The sequence below is a fragment of the Antennarius striatus genome, chromosome 11, assembly GCF_040054535.1.
Source record: "Antennarius striatus isolate MH-2024 chromosome 11, ASM4005453v1, whole genome shotgun sequence".
NCBI classification, from domain to species: domain Eukaryota; kingdom Metazoa; phylum Chordata; class Actinopteri; order Lophiiformes; family Antennariidae; genus Antennarius; species Antennarius striatus.
Genome location: NC_090786.1, coordinates 5,795,995 through 5,814,658, shown reverse-complemented (window position 1 = coordinate 5,814,658; position 18,664 = coordinate 5,795,995). Strand labels below are relative to the sequence as shown.

The 18,664-nt window shown below is 40.6% G+C and overlaps 1 protein-coding gene across 2 annotated transcripts in view; it reads left to right on the top strand.

Moving 5' to 3' along the window:
- The window catches only part of cdh11 (cadherin 11, type 2, OB-cadherin (osteoblast)), a 71,864-nt gene extending 53,531 nt beyond the window's left edge, over window positions 1-18,333 (top strand). For both annotated transcript variants that reach the window (XM_068328348.1, XM_068328347.1), the window contains exons 8-16: window positions 4,200-4,387; window positions 9,111-9,224; window positions 9,400-9,539; window positions 10,023-10,159; window positions 12,286-12,407; window positions 12,606-12,723; window positions 14,545-14,796; window positions 15,285-15,436; window positions 15,761-18,333. In XM_068328348.1, coding sequence (XP_068184449.1) covers window positions 4,200-4,387; window positions 9,111-9,224; window positions 9,400-9,539; window positions 10,023-10,159; window positions 12,286-12,407; window positions 12,606-12,723; window positions 14,545-14,796; window positions 15,285-15,436; window positions 15,761-16,126 — 1,589 coding nt within the window. In that variant the 3' untranslated portion in view covers window positions 16,127-18,333. The remainder of the gene's footprint in view (window positions 1-4,199; window positions 4,388-9,110; window positions 9,225-9,399; window positions 9,540-10,022; window positions 10,160-12,285; window positions 12,408-12,605; window positions 12,724-14,544; window positions 14,797-15,284; window positions 15,437-15,760) is intronic.
- Window positions 18,334-18,664: the final 331 nt, after the last annotated feature.

Sequence of the window (18,664 nt, the reverse complement as noted above, 5' to 3'; positions counted from 1 at the left end):
ATAACTTAAGAAATCAATTATTAAAGATTCCTTGCTGGCCCACTGCAACATCCTCAGGCATGTGGAATGTGTGTGTGTGTGTGTGTGTGTGTGTGTGTGTGTGTGTGTGTGTGTGCGTGCGTGCGTGCGTGCGTGCGTGCGTGCTTGCGTGTGTGTGTGCACGTATGTGTGCAAGTGTGTGTGTTTAAACCTCTCTTTGGAGAATTTATCAAATTACCAATTTGCTGAACGACAGACGCCCAATAAAATATTTATCCCAGGTTTGTCAGGAAAGCTATACCCTTTTAAAGTATTTTTCCTACAGGTATTACTCTAAAAGGTTCTTCTGTGAATTAAAAACAGTAAATATGTAACAATCAAGTAAGCAAACGGTGGTTTTCTGATTGGACGGATGGATTTGAACAATTGTTTGTCTTCATATGACACTCACTTCACTTCGGTCATGCTTCGTGTAGCTGTTGTTGGCTGACACCAAATGATTTTTTTTTTAAAACCTGTTGAGTCTAAATAAATGTGGATAGTTTATGCTCAGCAAAAGTTTCAATCTTTCTGTTTTACATGACAGGACCAATCTCAGCAGAGATTTTTGACACCCTTTTCAATCATTCTCCAATCTCGGTTCAGCGCCCCGTTTCCCTGATGCTGTGCCTTCTCTTTCGCCCTGCCATTGAATTACTTCTGGCCACTCTGTTTTATTTTCTATTTCTTTTTTTGTTAATCTATTTTTTGTCTCCCACATTCACCCCTCCTATGCTTGTAGCTCTGAGCAGAGCGACTCTTGGCAGAGATTCGAGAGAGTAGCTTCAGGAATCGATGGAGAGAAGAAGAGACAAGCACTCAGGATTTAGCCTATGGAGGAGCTGAATAGGCGAAAAAACAGAAAGACATAAGTAGAAATCGTGAGGGAGAGGATGGGAAAGAAAGAGACAGAGAGAAGGAGGACAAGACTGTCAAAACAATCACTCCGGTTCGTCTTTACTCCAACGAGCTGACTGTGTTTCAGTATCTTGCACTGCACAAATCTGATTCTGCAGGTGATAACTGCCAAATGACAATGGTTTGATAGAATTTAGAAGGCGCCTATCTCTCTGAGACAGCCCTGCATTCGGTAACTTAATGCACTTACTGATGATAAACTGTTTGACTGTAGTTCCTCAGCACTCCTTCGTATCTGATCATGGATACCTCACAAGCTGCTTCACACTATCGACCAATTTCCCTAACGGCCCAATATCTCCTTCGGTCCAAGGGGCGAAATGGTCAGAACCCAAAACAATGTTGAAGACTCATCAAGTCAGTCATAACGATATTCAAGTTTAGTCCATGCTAGACATAGCTAATGTACAGAATCACTAAAGATGGATTTTTTTCACCACACATCAGTCTTCTCTTATTATATGCAAAATAGTTATAAAAGCATTTTAAATAAGGCAACAAGGACAAAATACAGGCTAAATTTACAGCAACTTCCTGTCAGTCTTCCATGTACCTCCTTGAATTATTGCTAAATATCAGCAGCGCTAAACATCTGTGATACAAGACAACTCATCAAACAACAATATGTTGTGGTAGTAGTTACAGTCATGCATTTATTTACTTATTTATTCACTTTTTTTTCTTTTGAGAAAATGGAAGCAGTACAAACACCTGCAAGAAAAGCCTCCCAGATGGTGTGAACGAGGACAGTGATTATTTATTTAGTAGCCGGGCAGAGTGAGAGAAAGAGGGAGAGACAGAGAGAGAAGGGGGAAAAACGGAAAATGTTATAATCGAGTCAAGAAAGAAAAACAGCGAAGAAATATGCAGAAAATAAAAAAAAATGTAACAAGATACAAAAAGAAAGAGCGCAGCGACAAGGATACAACAGAAACACAGCACAGCATGAGAGGGAGGTCACATGCCACATTTTCATTTTACATAGAGCTGTGAAGTTTTTTTTTCTCCCACTCCAAAGAATGACTGCTTTGTCCCTGTCAGACTTCGTGAATACGTTTATTTCCCTTTCACCCCAGTATGAAACATTTATTTTTTATTTTCCGCCATCAAAATGCATCACTGTGCAGAGAGAGGGAGAAGGAGAAAGACAAAACGATTGTTCTTTAACAGTTTTTGCCTTCGATCTTTATCAAACTGATACGACACAAGAGGATATGTAAAATATCACTCAGCTCTGTCTCATGCTGTGTGTTGTACACCTGGGCCATCAGTCCTGTTCTCTCATCTCAAGCATATCACTGACAGTATGTTGGATGTTGAGTCACAAAGTGCTAAATCTAAAGAGTTAAAATGATGGAATATATGGTAATTTTAATGCAGTTATCAAAAATGGTCAGTCATGATGACTCCACGAAATATTTTTTGTTTAAGCTGCATGGCAAAGAGAAAAGGCTCCGATGTGTCAAAGAATCCACTCAAGACAATAAACCTCCAATCTGATTAGTTTAAAAATATGACAATGATACATATCATCATTTTTCCCCCCTGGGGGTAGGATAAAAATCAGAATGGAGAGGAGCAATGCAATGATGTTAGTAGACTGATGGAAATGAACTTTCATGTTTAAAAATAAACAATGAAAAAGAAAGCAGGTATATTAAGCTGTGAAAGATAATCTTTTGCTTAATACCTGCAATGCAACATCTACTCAATGTATCAAATCCCCAAGCATAACGCAACACAAAGCAGTGAGGGATTATACCTATAATTTCAGTAGTCATATAAAATCTACTGCTCCACAAGATCGCGGTCATTACATGAGTTAGAGCTACAAGGTACTTTATTGGTATTTATATGTAAACTTTGCTGGTTTTATGAGCTTCTCCTTCCAAGATTGGACATCTGTCTGAACACAAACAGTAACTGTTTATGTGGGAGTTACCCTTTTCTATCGATTAACTGGTAAAATATTGCACTGGTTTCACAAAAGAGGACATGCATGGATGATTGACTTTGACGCTTCGATGCACGCTTCATATTTTTTCCTTCCCTTTGGCCTGCAGCAGGAATAGCCGACTGTCCGTGTGTCCAGCCATGCAGTGTTTTTCTTCCCTGTTAAGCTACTTAGGAAAAGCAAGAATAGAAAGACGGGAGACGAGGGAGAGGAAAGGGCAAAGAGAGGGCAGGAATGAAATGAGCTTCGAGCCAGAAAAGGCGGGCAGAAGAGAGAAAAGGCAGGGTGGGGAGTAGGATGAGGAGGATGGACTTCAGGGAAATAGGGTGGAGAGAGGGAGGAGAGGTGAGACATTTGAAGGTATGGAGCAGAAAAATAGAAACAAATCTGTGAGGGTGATGGAGGGACAGGGTTTAATAACAGACGTTCAGACCTGAAGGTAATAAAAGTTTAGGAACTGTTGTAATTGTTGTAATAAAAAAAAAAGGTTTCCACCACTCATAGCTATTGTAAGGCATACAAGGGTGAAAAAGTAAGGCCAGAGATGAAGATAAAAGATGGAGTGGATGGATTTGTTCACAAGACAAGTGGGAAAAGCCAGAGGGCTGAAGAACTGGATGAATCAAGTCTGTGAATTTCTCTCCTCCAGCTGTCTCATGGCTAAATTCCCTGATTCACAGGTTTGCCACTTCTTGACGAGCATGATTAAACATGCTAATAATGGCCTGCTCTTGAAATGATGGACACACTCAGCACTCAGTGCTGGAATTTTAATTAAAAGGAGGGTTTTGGGAGGTGGGAAGTAAGACTTAGAAGGAGATGGGAGAAGAGGAAGTAAGGAGGAAATTATGACTTTGGGAGAAGAGTGCAGTAAATCTTGTAAAATAAGCAGATTCTGAAGTTAGACAAAAAGAAGAGGATGTATAAAAGATTTGGAATGAAGTGAGGTGGAGAGAACCTGGAAACAAGACATTTATAAAAGATGAGACGAGACATATGGTCCTACTGCTCTCATTCTGCAAGCCAGGTGTCGAGTCTCCAAGACACACAGACGCACCTGACACTACAGGGGATATTAATATGCTTTGGGCCACATAAATTTCCTTTGGGCCGAACAAGACAGATGGTATAGTTCATGATAATCTCTCTCTGCCCTCCAAAACTGACCCTGAATCAGATAGTAAACACAGTGGCAGCCAGCCCCAAATACTGTAACGCCTTTTAAAAGAGTACAAGCCACAAGATGACACCAACATCCCCGACCAGACAACAAGATCAACGTTGTTGTTGCTGTTTTTTGTCCTCCTAGGTGTGTATCCGATGTCTGTATCAGAGGATAAAGTGCCTGGAGAGGAGGTGGGACGTCTTAAGGCCAAAGACACCGACCTTGGAGACAACGGATTGGTGAACTACCGCTTAATAGACGGAGATGGGATGGCTGTGTTCGAATTGAGCACCGATTCCGAGACCAGAGAGGCTGTTATCAAACTGAAAAAGGTAAGAATGGAAGGAGTAGACTAATAAACCTTGAGATATTTATACTTTTCTTTTGATCTCTTGGGGATTTTGGCAATAAGTTTAAAACACAGTAGTTGAAATGATGAACTCCTTATCAATCAGTCAGTTGTAGAGTAATGCATTTGGAGTTAAGACTTTGGCCAACATGTGGATAATGGCCAACATGTGAATATTAAGTCCATTTGTCACTTTTTGTTTGCTCTCACTGCCAACTCCTGAGGGAAATAAGTAGCTTCATAAATGTGCCTTTGTTCACAAGCTGGTTACTAACTTTCACCACCTGCAGTTTGGTGCTGAGGAGGCAATGCACAGCAGGTTTTTTGGAGTTTTTTGTTGTAGCTAAAATTGTGGCTAATAAAGCAATGAAAGTCAATCACATTTATTGCTGCAAAAAAATTAGAAGACTTCATGCAGAAAACACACACACACACATGAACATGAGTGCACACTCACACACACATATCTACAAACCTACACATACACACCTCACACACACACACACACACACACACACACACACACACACATACACACACACACACACACACACACACACACACACACAGATGCATACACACATTCAATAACTGTAGCTTCCAGTGATCCAGCTGAGCACACACAATTACGTTTTTTCTCACCCCCTCGCTGTCTCTTCTCCTCTATATCTCACTAATGCATCCGCACATGAACACACACACACAAGCACGCACACACACACACACACACACACACACACACGCACGCACACACACACCATTGTACTTCATTTGTAGCTGCAGGTCAGGATTATGGAGCTAAATCTTCCACTGGGCTGTGATAGCCTGCTTTTCCTTAGCCTGGTGTCCAACCTCTGGGTTTCTCACTTAAAAAATGACAAAATTCACAGTTGAGCCATCATTACATGGGGCAAAATGATTATTAAATTCACCAAAATCAAGTCTCTGAAATAAACTTGGCTCTCTCTTTCTTGATAATTATTCTTATACAGTATATTTCAGTTTTCTCACATTTTCAGCCCATGAAGAAGCACAAAAGTGCTTGCTTATTTATTTTTCTGGGAACCAAAACTTGCCCTTATTTGGTGAAAGGCTTGGCGCTCAGACATGTAATTACAATGTGTGCTTTAAAGTATGATGGCCTTTGTGGCAGGCTGTATTTCCTGACATCAATGATGTTACTCAAAAGACTGGCCAGCCTAAACCCACAGCTTGTTTCTACTCATGCTGTGGGAGAATCTCTGTCTAAATCAATCGATAGAAGACTGTTTCATGCTTTTTTCTCACAAGCGGCTGAATGAGTGATTCCTTTGGAGATCAGTGTCGGGGAATGGCATTAAGACTGGCAGACTTAGGGCCTCTTTTCCCACTGGTGTCACCAATAGTAAGCTTGGAAATGAGTGAGCAATGCAAGGCAAGTGAACCCGTCAAGTTTTCTGATCGGCAGTACGTGTAGTTGCATTGGGCATCATTCAGGTAGAAAAAGCTAAATTTGACCACATGTGAAGCAGAATTGAAATACAGATCATTTCCTCTAAATAGATCAGAACGGCCCAATCAAAGAAAAGATATGCAAGCAGGACATTATGATGTGTGTGTGTAGAAAACTTCACTTGGCAAACAATAAGTGTGTCTTTAGACATATTAACAGCTTAACTCAACATAACTAATACCAGGTGTGATCATTAGCTTTTATGTAGAAACAGTTATAGATGCTCTGTGTGAAATTGGCACCAATTTCATGAAGGTTGACCACCTCCATGGTAGTGGTCATAATGATTTCAAAGAATGCACTCATGAGAGGAAGTCTTGAAAGCAGGATTCCAGTAGATTGGATTGGACAATAAAAATCTAACTCATAAAAATATAACATACATCTAATGCACACATACTGTGTCTGTCAGCATGCCATCAGGAAGCTGCAACAAACTCATAAAGGTAACAAGAGTCCAGCAGTCCTTTGTGACAGTGAACGTCCAATAGCAACTAAGCCTGTGGCTCACCTGACAGTTGAGACAACAAATGACATTTATTATTTTATTTCAGTGCAAAATTTGATGGATTAGGAGGAAAATACTGTTCAAAGTCAATTTGACAGAACAAATGTGTGCATATGCTAAAAGTGAGCGATGCCAACATGGTTCCTCGTTTATCATTCAATAATAGCCTGAAGCATAAAGGGTGTGTGTGTGTGTGTGTGTGTGTGTGTGTGTGTGTGTGTGTGTGTGTGTGTGTGTGTGTGTGTGTGTGTGTGTGTGTGTGTGTGCATGCGTGTCAAGTACAGGACAATGAAAAATCATCACAACTTCAAAAACTACTCGCATTATGTGTATGTGTGTGTGTGTGCGTGCGTGCGTGCGTGCGTGCGTGCGTGCGTGCGTGCGTGCGTGCGTGTGTGTGTGTGTTATGTGTTAGTTAATTCCATCTTGATGCATCTCAGGGGGAATCTGCACTTTTAGGCCGCTGAAGGCGGGAGCGTACTCACACATGACTACGCATACACAAGACATCGTGTACAGTCTGGCACCTTAGCACACACCTCAGCATCAGGAGTAACCAGCACTAATCTCTATTCTATCACACTCTGAGTCTCATGTGCGCGCACACATGCACACACACACACACACACACACACACACACACACACACACACACACACACACACACACAAAGGGATGAGCTTTAATCAGCTATTCTCTTTCAACTGTGTCCTGACGAAAGCAGTCCACAGCATATTAAGGAGCTGGGTGTGTGTGTGTGTATGTGTGTGTGTGTGTGTGTGTGTGTGTGTGTGTGTGTGTGTGTGTGTGTGTGTGTGTGTGTGTGTGTATGCGTGTTGAATTAGGAAGCCGTTATTGTGAATATTATTATCTCACACTGATTAGACAAAGAGGCCGAGAATGATGAGTAGATTGGGCGATGAGTGACAGAAGGAGAAGAGGATGGAGAAGGAGACAGAGGGAACATGATAAATTAAGGGAAAATGAAAGAACTGGGTCATATCTGTCCTATTAGCATCGTATCTGTCATCAACGCATTAAAGCGCTGACACCTGGATCCGATGCCGCCGCGACTGAATGAGTGTGGCAAAATCCATTAACGGGAAAAATCCCTCCAGCATTGAGTCTTGTGGCAACAGCATCACATCACATCACTGAAGCAAGCTGTTTTCAGATGCTACCTGCAGATGGGGGGGGACTGGCCACCATATGTGATCATTCGCAGCCAGGGGGAAGAACAATATAATATTCCTGCCCTCAACTCACTTGTGACACCGTCTCCACTATGAACTTCATTAGAGTCAATAAAAAACAGGATTGCTTTGGCAATGAATAGTAAAGGTATGATCCCATCATGCTAAATCTTATCAGTCGGCTTTTTCCATCTATAATAATTTGCATCCTCTTGTAAAGGTAAGCTTGTTAAATACCAGCAACACTTCAAACCCATGAATCTATAGCTTGTGTTTTATTCACCTCCCTCTGGGATTTCATTAAGGGATTGGAACATGGAGATGAAAAGATCAAGATTACTCTCAGGACAGTTAAACATCTCCATACTGGCTGGAAAAATAGTGGCGGCATAAAGAGGTTATTATCTGGTTTCATAATCCAACACTGATACCCAAAAGGATGAAGAAGCCATAGATGAGTCCACTTCGCAGCCAAGTGCTGTTGGCAATACAAAAGTCCTCATAATCATAGCGAGGAGCGTCTCTTGTGTATTACAGCTTTTATAGAAATGACTGCCAAAGCCTTTGTTGACTAAAAAAAATGTTCCTCGCTGTAGTGTGCACTCAGTGAATGAGAAGAGAAGGAGAGAGGAGAAAGAGGATGCAGGACACACAGGGTTGTCTGTTTTGGAGCCGCTGCTGTACTTTTTTAGAACTGAAAGAAAATTGGTCTGGAAAATGTGTGATGTTTTGGCATTGAACAGCATACCTCAAAGCACACACTCTAGTCGATTCAATATCAAGGCCATTAAAAGTCAATGGGTTTTTTTCCAATATAGAGTAAGTGAATTGATGCTTGGCTCAATATGAGTGAATTGAATCTCAGAGCTTAACGTTTGCCTACCTGTAATATTGAAAACCCATACCAGGTTTTTTAAATGTATGCCTAATTTATCCCTCTTCATTATAAAGATGTAATAAATTGACACTGTAATTAAAAAAAAAGAAGATGCCAAAACAAATCCCAATCTATGTGTCTGTGGAATGTAGTTCTTTTGCTCTGGGTCTTGAATTTCATCTCCCACCTTGTGACCCAAAGCACTTTCTGCTACTTTTATCACAGAACGTCCCAAACTCCCAAACTTAATCCTGGCTCATTACAAACAGACAGACATTGTTTTCATCCAATGATAAAAACAGCCCAACGGAAGCAACCGAACGATTTACTTTTGATTCACTGCGGTACCAGAGTACTTATATGGTATCATTTAATATCATATATTTAAAATTGCCTTGAGGTTAAAGTCAACATTTGGATTATTCCTTGTATGGCTGCTTTGTAATAGAGTGGTGGACTACTGCTTTGAATTCATTTGAAGTGAAGTTTTTCATTCAAACAGCAACAGCTCCCCCTAGCAGAAGACGAAGTTACTGCAATAACCCGTACTGCATTTCTTAAAACCACTTCTAGCAGTGAATATTTGGTTTAATTTCTGATTAATCAAACTGACTGTCTTTCTCACACTTCTCATAGCAAGTGGACTTTGAGACTAAACAGTCTTACACCTTGAAGGTGGAGGGATCCAACCCTCACATTGACCCTCAGTTTCTCGCTTGGGGACCTTATAAAGATGAAGCCACAATAAAGGTATGCATGTAAAAAAAAATTCAAAATGTGTGCAAACCCATCTTTGATTTTAGTGTGTGTTTTAAGTTAACGTGAAGCGAAATTTGTGTAATGCTATAGCGGCACAAGAAACAGGCCTTGTTCGTCTCGGGCGACGAGATGATATCACAGCAGCGTGTTTTTTTTGTGTCTGTAGATATCAGTGGAGGATGCAGATGAGCCCCCAGTGTTTGTCGCTCCCAGTTACACATTTGAGGTTGAGGAGAATGCTCCCGAAGGCACCCTGGTGGGACGGGTCCACGCCAAGGACACCGATGTTGCCAACAATCCTGTCAGGTATCACAAAAACAAAGAGACACACAATAAACACACACACATTACCATGGAGAAGCTGGAGAATTGGAATTTGAACACTAGAATGACTTCTCAGTGAATAAAGTTCTCAGTAGTGTTTCTTCAGCTTGACTAAACAATGTGATTCAGAGAGGAGGAAACAGAATATATTTAAAGATGTTTAGAGAAGCAAAATAGGATTACAAACGCATAACCAGACAAATCTTTTTTCTACACACTTATTTCGCAACAAGCTGGTAAAATCACGTTTATTTTAGTGACCAAATCCCCGTAATAATATGAATGATGGCTCAACAGGTCTCTTCTCATGCCTGTATTCATCGGAGCGGTAAATGTTTTATGATACAAGCCACAAATACGTTGGAATGCACATGTGTAACACATGTCCAGCCATCTAATTAACCATTTAAAGCGTGTTGTACCAGTATTCTGAATGAATGTTCACACACATACCCCCCTCTTCAGATACATGATCCCTCGGTACACAGATGTAGAGCAGTTCTTCAGCATCAACTCAGAAGACGGCATGATCACCACGACGAGACCGCTGGACAGAGAAGCGCAGGCCTGGCACAACATATCAGTGTCAGCCACAGAGATAGGTACGTACACACATTCATTTTGTAGTTATCTATTGCTAAGTGGGAAAAGGTCCAGTAAAATGAAAGCTGATGCCAAGGGAAGCCATTTCAACGAAGGGTAATAAATCAAATTCATGTTCGTGCTTTCTTACCCTACATGAAGAGGCAGTAACCAAAGGAATACAATTCATGTCCACATTTTGACAGCACACATTGAGTCAGGTATGCTAACCCTGGCCAACGAAAAAAAAAAAAAAAAAAAGCAATAAAAGCCTGAAGAATGAAAAAGAAATTGAGTTTGGCATTCCTGCGTAACATTTACACTCACATACCCGTTGCTATTAAAATATGAAGGGACCAATAGCTATGAGACTGTCAGTGCTAAATTACTTAATTTTCAGCCATTTCAGGAGCAGTTAAAGAGCTTCAGTCTGCCTGTATGTGATCTTTGCTGTTGTGTCATCTAATGCTACTGAAATTATAAACATCAGCATGATGAGACAAAGTGAAAGATCGACAACCAGATGGAAAAATCCTAGACAACCACCACACTGTACAATTGCCTCCAGAACACAAGCCTTCTGCGGAGCTTTATACACATCCAAGAATCTTATGTACAGATCTGAAGTGGTTTTGAGCTTCTGTCTTTATGTTTTTCCTCTGGGAGTAACTAAAGTTAGCAGCATTTAGACCTTGGTAAACTAATTACATATTCCGCTTTAGGCAGGAGGGTTTGGCTTTCACCAATCCTTTATGATATTATATTTCTTGATTTTATCCAGCTCTTACTGCGGTTGGTGTTGATATCAATGACCAACGTATGTAGCTGTTGTATTGACACGCATTTCGTCCATATTGGTTTTATACCATTTTCATGTCAGGATATAATCAGAAATAGAACCAAATATGGATCCGCATTTCATTGGCCAATTATAGATATGCAATTTGCCAAGTTTAAAGTCCGATTTGTTAGCAAATTCCGGTCGACTCCGCCCCCCCATTCACCACGTGAAGCTAATCCGTCCATTCTGTTTGCATGATACACAAAGACACATAGACTAAAAAACAGAACAAGAATGAGGACAAACTGTTTTATAGGTTTGAACTCTTTCTTGCGGTTCGCACAGAGGGCTGGTAAGCAAATTCTCAGTGACGCAAAAACAAAATCCTGATGCAGCAAAACAGAATTGGAAAGGTAAAGTGAACGCATTTGAGACATTGCTGAAACCGTCCGCTGCAATCTCGCTAATTATACAGTGTGAATGAAGGACGAAGAGAGGGGGAATAAGAGTTTTACCACGGGCCTTCCGGATCTTTTTCTCCCCAGCTCCAACCCCAAAATCGTTGAGTCCAGCGAGCCACAGGGGCCCCACCCTGGTATTCGGTGGTTGGGGCTCAAACTAGCAGAGAGCCGCGTGGTTTCCCTGCGGTGTGCTAGACGCCAGACGGCCAGATGGAAACAGGCACACTGCCCGCAAAGATAGGACCATTGCAAGCTATGCTAACCACGTACAAACCCTGGGAAGCTGAATAAATGTCTTGTAATCACAGGGTAGTGGGAAAAATAATACCGTCTTGAATTGCAGCTATGCAAGGCAGTACAGTACAGATATGTATGGTTTTTTTATAGGATGGATGGATAAAGAAATACAGTGCTCTCTCTGGGTCCTTCCTTCTTTCCAATATTCTGGGTGACTCATTTCAGCTTTGCTGTGTGATGATGTTTGCATCACCTTTTTTTTCTGTTTAATCTTCAGTAGGTCTAATTTGACATTTTTCACATTTGCACATCAGAATAATTTAAGGGGGGAGGGGGTCTGGGTGAGCAGATGAGTGTCACACTGCGTGACTCTAATTTTGAAGGCTTACAAATCCATGTCTGCATATAACAAATTGCTGCTTGAGTGACTTACCAACTGACAGGCAATCTTGCTGGAAAGTATTCATAGTTAGTTTTGTGTTCAGATGATGTTAAACATAGATTAGAATGCAGAAAACAAGGGATCACACTCACACACTTGACAACAAATGCAATCTATTTTAAGCAACTTTGACACTGCTTTGAGTTTTTGTAACAGCAGTATTTGACATCTTTTCCCTATACGGTGTGTGTGTGTGTGTGTGTATGTGTGTGCTTTTCTGTGTAGGAGGCCACCACCAAGACACCAAAGTGCGTGTTAACATCAAAGTGAAAGACGTGAACGACAATGCCCCAGAACTCGCTACCAACAATGAAGTCCTCATGTGTGAAACTGTGGCACCCGGGAAGGTACGTCCATCTGTGTGGGACTTGGTGTTTGTGCATTTGTACTGGGATACTATGTTAAGCAAAGCAAATTTACCCACAAACATTATTTACACTGGTGTGTGTGTGTGTGTGTGTGTGTGTGTGTGTGTGTGTGTGTGTGTGTGTGTGTGTGTGTGTGTGTGTGTGTGTGTGTGTGTGTGTGTGTCTGCGTGTGGTTAGGTTATTGAAACAGTGAGTGCATTGGACAAAGACGAGATGGCTCCCAGACAACATTTCACGTTCAGCCTCTCTCCAGAAGTCGCCAACAACCACAACTTCTCCCTCAAAGACAACAGAGGTAGTGAACCTTCAAAATATGTTCTTTTTATTCCCACTGCCATTCTTGTTTCGTTTCATTTCGAGCTGTCTTTTCATTTCTAACCTCTTAAAGCAGTCAATCTGAGTTCTTCTTCATCTTTTTCTCTCTCCCCCATTCACTGAGATTAGATCAAAGTATAAGCAGATGGAGGCTTGCACTACCTTGTAGAAAGCAGCAGGTGCTGTGAATCTCTCCCTAACACACAAATGCGCACATGTCCTGCGGGCTGTATTAATTGCGGTGGGGTCTCTGTCCGTCTGTACATATATCTTTGGGGGCCCACTGATTCAATTACATTTTCTGTACTGACAGAGAGACTGAAATGCGATAAAGGAGAAATGGAATAGAAAGAAGTATTCACATACATAGATATAGCAGTGGGAGACTGGACATGCAAGTGGAAATGTAAATTGTTTAGAGCTATTTATATAACCGCCAGGAAGGGGAGCATGCAACTTGATGAACTGAGCATGATAATAAAATCGGGGGTTTAACATCGCTACACTTTCAGACAGACAGACAGACAGACAGTTGCACATGCAGCTGCGAAGGAGCTGCAGAGCTTGCGTGAGGCTGATAGCAGCAGATGAGGGTGACATCAGCAGCAGAGTTGGAGGTTACGCCCTCTTTTTTTGGGGGGGGTTAACTGTGTCCTTGTGTACCTTTTGTAAAGTATCTCAGGTGTTCCTTTCCCTTTCCACATCTTGTCCAGCTGTTCCCTCTGCCCCTGGTGCTCTTACGTCTTTTCACGCTTCTCTTTCTTCCTGATGCTGCTGTCAGCTGGGATTTCCACATCTGTCACAACTGTGTCTACCACTGCTGTCTGGTTGGTACGCCAGCAGCTGCTTGGGAATCTGGAACTGACAGTCCCACAAGATCTCAGCTGACCTCCTTGATTCTTCACCTAGACTTCCACCAGCCACTGGGATACCCAAACACGCGAAAACTTCTAGCTGCCCTTTATCTATTGTATGTCAGCTACCCTGCGTTCCCGTTGACCACCATTTTCCAGGACAAATTGCGTCGCATTATCTTTACTGTGAATCCCATGAAAATACATCACTGAGTTGATTGTTCTCTGCATACATTTTGATATCATCCATGTACAGAAGGTGGCTGATGGTGGCTGAAGCCATACCAGCCATACAGTACCAGTCACTTGGCTTTGTTTGCATGAGATACCTCTTTGTCTCTTTATTTTGGCTTCTTGGCCATTTTTTATTTGGTTTTGTTTTTTTGGTTTTGTGGGGCGTGCCTGTGGTTTTGCTGAGCTTATACCTCTTCTGTACCTCTTGGTGCTTTTGAAAATATATCTTCCAGTGGTGTAGGGTCACCTTGGGTGTCGGTATTGTATTCTCATAGTCTTCTAACTGCATATCTTGGTATTGATGTTGGATTTCTTCACATCTTAGTGAGTTTCAATTTCCCCTTTTCCAATGTGTCACCTGACACATTTGCCCCATGTTGGAAGTTTTACCAAGATACAAGCCACTGACCAACTGACATTACCACTGATCCATCTAGCTGCATATGGGTTGCATATAGTTAGGCAATTGTTCTTGGAAGTGTTTTAGGAATTCTGAAATACCTGCAATGTACCTTGTGATTTCATATAAAATGTCCTCAACCAAAGAGCAGATCGTCAATTTTACCAAAAGTTGATATCATCAAAAATGCCAAGCTATCAGAAAGGTCTAAATGTAGACTTTCATTTCGACAAAATCAGCTTGTAGTTTTATCGGATCTTGTAATTCCACCTTCTCTACTTACTGACACATTTCATTCTCCTTCCCTTTACAGACAGCACAGCCAGTATCTATGTGATTCGTAAGGGATTCAGCCGTCTGACCCAGGATGTTTACTACCTTCCCATCGAGATAAATGACAATGGTTTCCCCGCAATAAGCAGCACCAACACTCTGACCATCAGAGTCTGTTCCTGTGACAGTAGAAACACCATCCTCTCCTGTAATGTGGAACCATATGTCCTACCAGCTGGTCTCAGCACTGGGGCACTGATAGCCATACTGGCCTGCATTGTCATCCTGCTGGGTAACTATCTATTTGCTTGTTTTTATTCACTAGGTTTGGGAACATCATCTATATGTGGCCAATATATACAGTTTATATACAGTATATATACAGTATATATACAGTATATATATATACACTGTATATATACTGTGTGTACATATACAGTATATATATTTTTTATATATATATACTGTGTGTATGTGTATATATATATATATGTATATATATATACACTGTATATATATATATATATATATAGCCATACTTATTTACATTGGCAGTATATATGTAATCTTTCAGGAGCCTGACATCTTAATGACCACTTGTGATTAAAATTAAATGTTTGTATATGGCACACAACAATAATGATATTAATTAAAGTGCCAGTGATCTAATCACAGCCTGTAATTAAACTAATACTGTGCTAATCTCGTGCTCACTTTCCTCCATTTTCAAAGAGATTGAGAGTTTTTTTTTAACTGTGTTTGTCTGTTTCCCATTGGCAGCAATAGTGGTGTTGTTTGTTGCACTGAGGCGTCAGAAGAAGGAGCCATTGATAGTGTTTGAGGAGGAGGACATCAGGGAGAATATTATCACTTATGATGACGAAGGTGGTGGCGAGGAGGACACAGAAGCTTTCGACATCGCTACACTGCAGGTATAAAGAGCGCTAGGCTGCCAAGAAACATCCTCCTGCTTTTAATGAATTATGGTAAAAATGAAGCAAAATTTACCCTGAGCTTCAACTTCCAACCATTTGTATCATTGGGTTATGTTTTGTTGTTTATCTGCAATCGGGTTGTCTTATTTACTTTTTATTTGTCAATATGCTTTCATCAATAGTGTGTCCCTCATTCACCCGATAATAATGTCAATTTTTCTTTGACTCTTTCTCATTTTGTACATTTTGTACAACTTTCTTTTGTCTGTTTGCACTTTTAACTGACAGTTTATACAAATATGGTGTTCTCTTTCCATTCAGAACCCAGATGGGGCCAATGGTTTCCTGCCGAGGAAGGACATTAAACCAGAGCTTCAGTATCCCCTCAGGCCCGGCAGTGGTCGTCCCGCAGCAAACAGTGTCGACGTCGATGACTTCATAAAGACTCGAATCGCAGAGGCCGACAGCGATCCGACTGCACCTCCCTACGATTCCATTCAGATCTACGGATATGAAGGCAGAGGATCATTGGCTGGGTCATTGAGTTCCCTCGAGTCTGTCACAACAGAGTCTGACTTGGATTATGACTATCTGCAGAGTTGGGGGCCAAGGTTTAAGAAGCTGGCAGATTTGTATGGGACCAAAGACTCCTCCATTCATGATGGGTATGATGGTGAGGACTCTTAACAGTAGTCTTAATGAGTGGACGCCTTCTGATTACTGATTTATTGATTCTATGAGGATTTGTTCAACTGAGGGTTAACACTCCTTCCTTGTTACCAACCACCACCTGATAAATTCATGAAAATTTGTCAACAAACAATCAGTTCTCCCTCCTTTGGCGCCTCCCTGGTCCTCCAAGATGATTTGTTAAGGAACATTTAGTGAACACTTGGACACCAACCTCCCCCACGATTTGTCCCCAAGTCTCTCCGTGTCCTCCTATTGTCTAACTCTCTTTCTACAGACTGAGCATTATGTTAGTTTGAAAGCAAATTGAAAGTAAATTGCTGGAGGGGGAAAATGTTTCAGTGAGATCAAAACCAATTGTTTATATCTGATCGTTTAGTTTATTAGAATTTCTATATACTTTGTGGACTGGATTCAAGTACTTCCCTCTAACAAATCCTGGGAGAACTGATGTTCCCTTCACAGGTTTTTGAGTGGGATATTTTTCCGTTAGTTTCTCTCTTTGTATGTAAAAGACACACAGATAAAGAGGTAGAAAGAGATAGAAGCAAATTAGACGAAAAGGTCTGCAAGAGATTCAGCTTGATGTTATGAAAGAGAAATAAAGGGTTACGGAGACGTGTCAGTCGGATCAAAACTGTTGCAACAAAAGTCTTTTTTCCAAATTTGTTGTTGTGTGTGAAGAATTGCGCAGGTGCTGTGGTTTAGATAGTGTGAAAGACTCCGGGTTGTTGATACTTTGAAGACGCTCACAGCATCTTCACAGTATGGTGGCCTTATAATAAATAAACAACAACTCCAGGGGTAAACACAACAATTGTAATGATAGACCGCTAGCTTCAGTAGCTATACACCGACAAATAAACACTTGAGGACTGAGTATCTCTTTTCACTCTCAAAGAGAGACACATGTGACATGGATTCAATTTAAAAACTGTATGATTCTTTGTTGTCATTATTCACCGCAGAGAAGACGTGAAAAGAGAGAAGCTGCCCTTCTCCACTCCCCCCTTACCCATCCATGGCCCCCCGTGTACCCCATTCCTCCAACAAACAATCACTTCCCGCTCTGAGTCCACTAATGACTGATCACTTCCTCATTCAGAGTCCATTGATGATGATCAATCACCACGAGTAAAAACCTGTGAGCTCTAAAAATCGCCTTAAACTTAATGGACACTCTTGCAACGCAGTGTATTCTCTTTTTATTTCTCATTTTGTTTCTTTTTGTAACTTGGAAAGTATATTCAGAAAGCAAACTATTCTCCATGTTAGGTATGTACAGAGCAATGTGCAGACGTGTGATATATCATTTTGAGGATCCAACTTGCGCCTCGTGCACTCCTAAACCAGGATGAGTGGCTTCTGCCAGCACTATAAATGTAGACTGGGAAAATGTGCATTGAGTGAATTCCTAGCACCAGCTATGTTGTCGGCAACATCTGTTGTATCAACGTGTATTGCTGTTCACATTGGAAAGTAACACAAGGCATGTTTTCTGAGCCACATATATGGAGAGGCTGAAACCAGAACATCCTTTTTAAGCGTGTAAATTCTTGTTCAATCTCTTTCTTAATGTTATTATTATTATGGTTGTTTTATTTTATTATTATTATTATTATTATTATTATTAATATTATTGTTATTATTATTATTATGTTGATAATTGTTCATTCTTTGGCTGTAGCTTCATGGGAACAGATGCATGTTTAACTCTATGCAGCATTCCTATGGGTGTCTAAACATGGAGAAGTAACGTCCTGTTAGTTTTTCAATTTTAGAAAGCTGGAAGAAATGTACTGCAGAAAGTTAAGCATCAGCTTTAGAATAAGTGTGAACACAACCTTGATCATTTCTTATGATTTTATTTCCGTTTTTTTTTTCCATTATTTGTCATTTCTTTGTTCTTTCTCCCTCTTCAAGAGGAGAACAATCTGTGTTTGTTGCAGTGAGAGAACGCCTCGTTTTTATTCTCTGTCAAGTTTTATGGTACCAATTTGTACAATTTTAAAAGTTCTTATTTTAGTATACATGCAGAATATTCCAGTATTACAACAAAAACATGTTAAGAAGATAAGATTAAAAAAATGTTACAGCATCACACTTATATTTTCTGAACATTGTACTGTTGCTTTACTATGTGCTTCAATCTCCGAAGCGAAAAAAAAACAAACTTTGAAATAAATGCTCTTTTTATAAAATTATATTGCACCATGTGTGGGAGTAAACTTTTTGCAAGTTTTGTGTCCTTAAATTATAAATGAAGAAGCTAGGAAGTCAGTATTAAATTTGTAAATGTTCACTGCTCTAAACGGCACTAACATGCTAAAATTTCCAAATGAGAACTTAAAAAGTTAGAATTGGGAAGATGATGCTTCTGCAGTTACTGGGTCATAAACTATAAACAAATTAACATTTTCCTTATGATATATATAAATATAAAATCAGCAATCTTGCCTTGGGATTCTTCTGAATAATTATTTTACGATTAACACACAGGACACACATGATGTCGTTTGGGAGACTTTTTTACAT